This window comes from Saccopteryx bilineata, chromosome 4 (assembly GCF_036850765.1).
Source record: "Saccopteryx bilineata isolate mSacBil1 chromosome 4, mSacBil1_pri_phased_curated, whole genome shotgun sequence".
Taxonomy (NCBI): Eukaryota; Metazoa; Chordata; class Mammalia; order Chiroptera; family Emballonuridae; genus Saccopteryx; species Saccopteryx bilineata.
In genome coordinates, this window is record NC_089493.1 from 199240174 (window position 1) to 199247410 (window position 7237).

General features: G+C 60.7%; 1 protein-coding gene across 1 annotated transcript in view; it reads right to left on the reverse strand.

Annotated features, from left to right (window-relative positions):
- DNAAF5 (dynein axonemal assembly factor 5) overlaps positions 1-6403 on the reverse strand; it is a 32547-nt gene extending 26144 nt beyond the window's left edge. The window contains exons 1-3 of the mRNA XM_066273578.1: positions 5771-6403; positions 3599-3783; positions 224-348 (exon numbers count right to left, since the gene is read on the reverse strand). Of these exons, the coding sequence (XP_066129675.1) occupies positions 224-348; positions 3599-3783; positions 5771-6383 (923 nt within the window). The 5' untranslated portion in view covers positions 6384-6403. The remainder of the gene's footprint in view (positions 1-223; positions 349-3598; positions 3784-5770) is intronic.
- Between the last annotated feature and the right edge of the window lie 834 nt (positions 6404-7237).

Consider the following 7237-nt stretch of genomic DNA (forward strand, 5'->3'; position numbering starts at 1 on the left):
TTCTCTTTCACGCCATGTGGCCTCAGCTCAGACCAGGGCCCAGGGCGGCTCCCTAACGACCCAGAGCAGTGGACATGACCTGGTCATCAGTGATGGTTCAGGGCAGGCAGGTCCCTGACGACCAGCAAACAAGGGGCCCACGCCCGCAGCCACAGAAGGGGGGACGGGCAGTCGGCCTCCGCCCAGCCGCGGGACAGGGGGCCCGGCAGCCACACCCACTCACACGATGTGCGGCATCTCGTCGTCCAGGCTGCTGAGCAGCAGCGGGATGAGCTTGTGGAAGAAGGAGTAGCGGTCCCGCAGGCCCAGCAGCCAGCCCCCCACCACGCGGGTCACCGCTTGGCGGACCTGCACAAGGAAGACAGAGGGTCACGCTGGGCAGAGACAGCGCTCAGGCCAAGGGTGGGCGTTGTCCTGTGCACCTGCTGGGCGGGGGTTGGAGGCCAGGCCTGGGTCCCAGACCTCTCCAGGCGCGCTCGGCTCGCTGTACACATGGTCGGTGCTCGTGGGGCCACGGTCGGGGCCCCAGCCCACGTCCTCCAGGTTCCGGCCTCATCCTCACTGTGAGATCTAAACCTCACACGGCCAAACAGAGGGGTGTTTGTAAAGCCTTCTGTGGGGGGACCTGCTGGGCGCCGTCTGGCCCTGGGCATTTAAGCCAGCTGCTGGGTCTCCTGGGCAAGCCAGAGGGGCACCCAGTTCTGCTGCTGGCTCTCTGAACAGGTGACATCACAGGGTCCTCCGCGGACCCTCTGGTCGAGGTCCAGCCCTGAGAGCAGTGCCTGAGTATCCCATCCGTGCGGGGCAGCAGGAGGGACCACGGTGGGGCCTCGCCTGTCCCGCGGAGTTCTGGGGGTGCGGGCACCACAGCGCTGTGCCTTTGAGGAAGGGCCGTCTGTCATGTGGGTCACTGCCTCGGTCTGCCAATGGGAGGTGGTACATTCCTAGGCACTTCAGGCAAAGTGGCTCAAGCTGGCCATGGGCCCTCACAGGACAGAGGACTGGGCCCAGCAGCACCCACATGAATTTGGGGTGGCTGCTCGGTGCAGCTCCAGCAGGGCCCAAGACCCAGCAGAGCCACCGCGCCCCACCCCTGCAGCTCTGGGACCTGTGGCCAGAGGCCCGGCCTCTCTGAAGCTCATTTCCCCATCTGGCAGCAGTGACAGGCTTCCGTTTGATGACTTTCTGTCTGGACCCAAGGGCCCTTGTCACTCGGGCAGGGTTCCCGTTGGTCTGGGGTTCACCATGCCAGCCTCCCAGGACTCTAAAGCAGCTGCTATGACAAGGAACATCCTCCTTCCCCCAGGGTCCCCACTGTCACTTAAACTGCTATAGAGAAGAAGATTCCTTCTCTCAACCCACCCACCATCCACCTTCCTGAGCACAACCTGACGTGACGTCCAGTCCACTCCCTATAGTGCCCTGCCTCCCTAAGGGTGGAAACAGGGAAAGGTCCTTATAGTTGGGACAGACATTGTCACCCCATTCAGTCCGTCCGCACACACGCTAACAGCAGAGCTGCGTCTTGACATGCCAGTTGAATGTCATGGGTGTAAAATACATAGTATGGCAATAAGCTCATGAAAAGATGCTTGAATCACTAGTCGTGAGGGAAATGCAAATCAAAGCCAAGAGACACCACTGCACAGCCACCAGGATGGCTACAAACAAGACCCGGAAAATGACCCGCGTGGGAGGCGGCAGAGGAACGCAGGGCTGCAAGGTGCCGCGGCCGCGGAGGAGACAGTTTGGTGGCCTTGCCACCAGCTGAACCTTCCCACAGCCCAGGAGGGCCACTCCAGTGAGACCAGGAAGGGAGGCAGGGACTCCACTAGACACCACACACATGCTTACGGCGGCACCGTCCACAACAGCCTAAAGCCCTGGCTGGCAAATTGCGGCTTGCTAGCCGCATGTGGCTCTTTGGCCCCTTGAGTGTGGCTCTTTCACATAATACCACGTGCGGGCGCTACCTCGATAAGGAATGTACCTACCTATATAGTTTAAGTTTAAAAACTTTGGGTCTCAAAAGAAATTTCAATTGTTGTACTGTTGATATTTGGCCCTGTTGACTAAAGAGTTTGCCAACCACTGACCTAAAGGTAGAAACAAGCCACGCCCATCCACGGGCAAGGGGCAGACAAGCCTGCATCTGCACCCCGGACACTACTCAGCCTCACGAGGGAACAAAGCACTGGCTTGCGCCACAACACAGATGAACCCCGAAAACAGGGCGCTCAGTGAGAAAGGCCAGCCACACAGATGACACTCAGCCCACGTGCGTGAAACACTGAGAACACACTATAACACAGAGACACAAGGACGACAGACTGTCAGAGGCTGAGGGGCAGGGGTCAGGGCGCTACCACCAACAGCTAGTTTCCGTTTGGGACAATAAAAAAGGTTTGGATGGTGGGGATGAATGCACAACGCTGTGAAGATACTTAACACCACTGAACTGTATACTTAAAAATGGTTAATATGGAAAATTTTATGTCCCATGTTTCACCAAAAACTTCAAAATTAACGTAATGTACCAAAAACACTGAATACTTTGAATGACTGAGTTGTATGGTATGTGAGTTATAGCTTAACAGTGCTTTCAAAAAAAGAAAAAAGAGATAACTGGGAAGAACACCCAGAGCTCCTGTGGTCGGAGGCGGGCCGGGCCCAGTGAGCAGTCAGTCCAGTGTCCCCAGGTCTGGCCCAAAGCTGGCTCTGGCTGAGGGACGCCGAGTGTGTCACTCAAGCTCCACACCTCAGGGCAGTGAAAGCGGCAGACATGACAGACGTCCGTGAGGGGTACGGGACCCAGTGGCTGAGGAGCCGCAGAAGAGGCTGGGACACGGTGCTCTGTGCATGTGGCTAACTCTTCCCCCACCGGGGGCAGGGGCCACACCACCGCTCAGGCATGGCAGCCAGCAGCAGGGCACTTTGTACCCACTCGAGGACTCCTGCCTGAGACCACAGCTCCTCCCACCCAGGTGGCTGGGAGCACGTGGTCCCCTGAGACCACAGCTCCTCCCACCCAGGTGGCTGGGAGCACGTGGTCCCCTGAGACCACAGCTCCTCCCACCCATGTGACTGAGAGCACGTGGTCCCCTGAGACCACAGCTCCTCCCACCCAGGCGACTGGGAGCACGTGGTCCCCTTCAGGTTTCCTCTGCCGCAGCTCCGGGTAGTTCTGTAAGCCAGTTCTCTGATCTGGGTCTGCCTGTTGCTCAATGGACAAGTTACGCCCAACACACCCGCCTGCCCCCGCCCTCCTCCTCCCAGGCCTAGTTTGCCAACCATGGTGACTTTTCTACCACGTCCGCTTTGGTGGGAGATGCTTCTTCTGAACTGGAAGCACACAGCTGAGACTGTTCGCCTCGGAGGACAGTGCCCCGCCACAGGCCTTGGGATTAATAACAACAAATGTATCAAGACAATTCAGCTCTCCTCAGTTTCTCAAAGTGAAACAGGAGCACCAGGGGCTGGTGCAAGGACGTGTGACATCTTAGCAGAGAAAAGGGAAGTGAGTTACAGCAGCACAGAAGCCTGCTCACTTCCCGGGGAGGAAAGAGACTGCCCAGAGAACCTTCTGTTACGCTGTTACCTGGGGGACATCATCAAAGAGCCGCTGAGCAAAGTGAGGAAGCACATCGTCCACTGACTTCCCGCTGCTGAACTGGATCACTGTGCCCGTGGCTTCGATGACAGCCACCCGGACCTTCCAGTGCTGGTGGGAGATGCTCTGCATCAGGGGGCCGATCAGAGACTCAGACTGCATGTGGAAGTGGTCTGTGGACAGGAAAGGCCACCCGTTCACAGGGCTACCCCCTGGGAGCCCCAGCCCCGGCCCAGCTCTGTGGACACCCAGGATAGGCCGCTGCCCCTGGGGTCTTCCTGCCTCCCCCACCAAGGTCCCTGCTGCAGGCACGGCACCTGGAAAGGCATAGGGACAGGGGTGTGACTCAAACAGCACCTCTCTGACTCAGGCTTGGGGGGACCACAGAGAAGAGGCTGGAGGCTTGAGCCCACCTCAGGTGAATACGGTGGTGGTGAGGGGAAAGCCCGCGAGGGATGCTGACCAGGAGAAGACACCAAGCCAAGAGGACACTGTCTAATCTCTCACTCAGCTGTGCCCCAGGCCAGACACCCAGCACGCTGAGGGAGGCTGGACCAGCCCCACTCGCTTCAGGCAAAGCCAGTCCACTTCCTACTTGTAAGGTCCTCACAGGAAGTCAGAACTGGAAGGGTCTTCAAGACACCCAGCTGACCCTCTGGTTTTGGGGCTCTAGTCTCAGTTCTGCCATTTCTTGGGACATCTCGACTACTGCTGCCTAGTGTGACAGGGATCCAAAGAGGTCCCCTCACCCAGGTGGATGGGGCAAAGGGGATGGAGCAGAGTTGGGGTGATGCTTCAAGCAGAAGAGTCCTTTACTCAACAATCAATGAGCACCTCCTGATAAGCAAGGTGCCATGTGTTGGGGGCACAGCAAGGCACGGTCCCGCCCTTCTGGAACTTACACTCTATTGAGGGAACACACACAAAGGCTGGAAAGCATGGGCAGCAGTCCATTTGGCTGCTGCAGACAGGGGAGAAGTGGTTGGGGTCGATGAGAAATGCATTAACAGCCGGAACCCCCAGGGGCCGTCTCCAACCCGAGCCTCTTCCCCAGCTCCACCAGAATCTGCACTTCCTGGATCCCAACCTGAAACAATCTTACAGGAAAGCCCAATTCCTCCCTCGTCTCCTGTCCACCCAAATCTCCTTCTCTCTCGTCCCTCACCAAGTTCAGCAGGAGATCCTGCCAGCTCTACCTTTAAGACGTCCGGTCCATTTTCCTCCATCTATCCCTATTAGCAGACTGCCCCGCCCAAGTCCGAGTCCAAGGCAGCGTCATCGAAATCGGGATTAGTTATGGCCCCCAACTGACTTCATTTCCTCTCTCGCCATCCCTGTAATCCACTCTTCACCAGCACCGCAGTGATATCTTAAATGCCAGACCCTGAGCCTGTCAGGCCCCTTCTCCGCACCCATGGTGCCACTTAACACTAAATCGCCCCCCGCCTGCCCCTCTTCCTCGCCACTCCTTCCCTGCCTCCTTGTTGCTCTTATCGGCCAAGCTTCTTCATGACGGCTGGGCGCCTCCTGACCACCCATCACCTAGCTTTCCCTAAATGTTCTCTCCTCCAGGAAGCCTTCCCAACAGGACTAAGCAGGTGGTCCCCCCCCCCCACACACACACACCGTTTCACACCTCCCAGCCTGATACCGCAAGGAGAGCTAACTCAGGGTAAGATGCTGTGGAAACGGCTGCTTAAGAAAAGGGAATGTCCAGGCCGGAGGAGCATTTCAAAAATTATGGAGAATGGACTGGTGGGAAGCGGCCTCTCAATTTGGGAGGACAGCGGTCCAAGGCAGAGAGAGACACACACAGGTGGACGCCGCTGGAGAGACCAGCAGCTGGAAAAAATGAGAGCCCGGAGCGGGGTTTCTCCCAGCGTGTCCCTTCAACCACCTGGGTTAGTCCTCCCGGCGAGGGGCGCGCCCATCTCAGGCACCATTTGAACTTCAGCGGTGCGTTCTGCATTTGAGAACCACGGGATGGAAAAGCGTCCAGGAGGAAAGAAAGAAAGAGCCCAGGAGGGGACCGCGGCTGGGGACCGCGCAAGGGCGGCCGGGCACACGTGGGGGGCGCGCGCCGCCCTCCCTCCCTCCCTCTCCCCCCACGCACGCTCTTCCCCCGCGCCCCCCGGCCCCCACGGCGCGCGAGGCGGGCACCTGGCGTGGCGCGCGCCAGGGCCGCGGCGCAGTGGCAGCTCTCGCGGCGCACGGCGGCGAAGTGGTCGAGCAGCGTGCCGCGCAGCACGCGCACCGCGTCGTCCAGGTGGGGCGCGAGCGCGGCGCCGCCCAGGTCCACGGCCAGGCGCAGCAGCTGCACGAGCGCCAGGCGCAGCTCCTCGCAGGCTTCGGGCGGCGCGCGCCGCGCGGGCTCGGGGCTGGCCAGGCGCGCGGCCAGCGCGGGCAGCAGGCGCGGCAGGGCGTCGCGGGGCCGCGCGGCGCGGCGCAGGCCCAGGCCCAGCAGGTGAGCGGCCAGCGCGCGGCAGCCCTCGGCCGGGTCGGCCAGGCAGCGCAGCAGGCGCGGCAGCAGCAGGCACGCCCAGGGGCCCTGGAAGGCGGCGGCGTCGGCGTCGGCGTCGGGCGCCTCGGGCCGCGGCGTCTCCAGGGCGCGCTGCAGGGCCTCGAGCGCGCGCCGCCGGCCCAGCTTGCTGTCGGCCTCCAGCCCGGGGAGCAGGCGGCTCAGCGCGCGGCTCAGCTCCGCCGCCTCGGCCGGCTCAGCAGTCTCCGCCCGGCCCGGGGCCGCCGCGGCCTCCGCCGCCGCCAGCGCTGCCATCTTCCCGCGTTGCCCGTCGCCCGGGGAGACCGGCGCGTTTACGACGCGCGGCGCGGATTACGGCCGACTTCCGGTCGGCTCGGGACGCAACTTTATTGGCGGCGCGGAGCGCGGACAGGACACGGCGCCCCGCGCGGATGGGGACGCGCGGTCGGGCCGCCGGCACGCGGGAATCTCGTTCCTCCCCGCACGGCTGCGCGCTCCCGCGCCCGGGCTCCCGGTTCAGACTGGCCTCCTGGGACCCAGCCTGGAATAGTCAGTGCGGGGTGCGGTGGGACCCCCAGCAGTGCCAGCTCCCGCCTGTGACACTGGGTGCCACGGGTTTTCAGAAAAGCAGTGTCCTTCATTCTAAGGACCAAACTTGGTTTTGAACTTGGGCACTCTTTTTTGGGGGTGACGTTTGTCTGGTGAGTCGTGGTACTGATACACGGTCGTTGTATATCTTAAATGTCTTTGGGTCGCAGTCCATAACCCGCTTTCAGGCTTTCCTCCCCCGGGCTGTGGGGTCGCTCTGTCTGAGGCACGTGGGACGCCATGGTGTGGGCACACCCCAGGTGCCTTAAGGTCACAGTCTCACAGGGTAGGTAAGAGTTAACCAACTAGGAGAAGGGGGTTGGTGAAGAACACCCCCTCCCACGCTGGAAGTGTTAGGAGCTGAATTGCATCCCCAGGAGTTTTTATCTTGGAATCCTAACTCCCAGGACCTCAAAGGTGACCACTTTTAGAGATAGAGCTTTTACAGAGATAACAAAGTTCAAACTAGGTCGTTAGGATGGGCCCTAATCCAATAGGACTGGTGTCCTTATCGAAGGGGACACTGGGGGTAGACACGGGCTGAGCACTTGGTAAACATG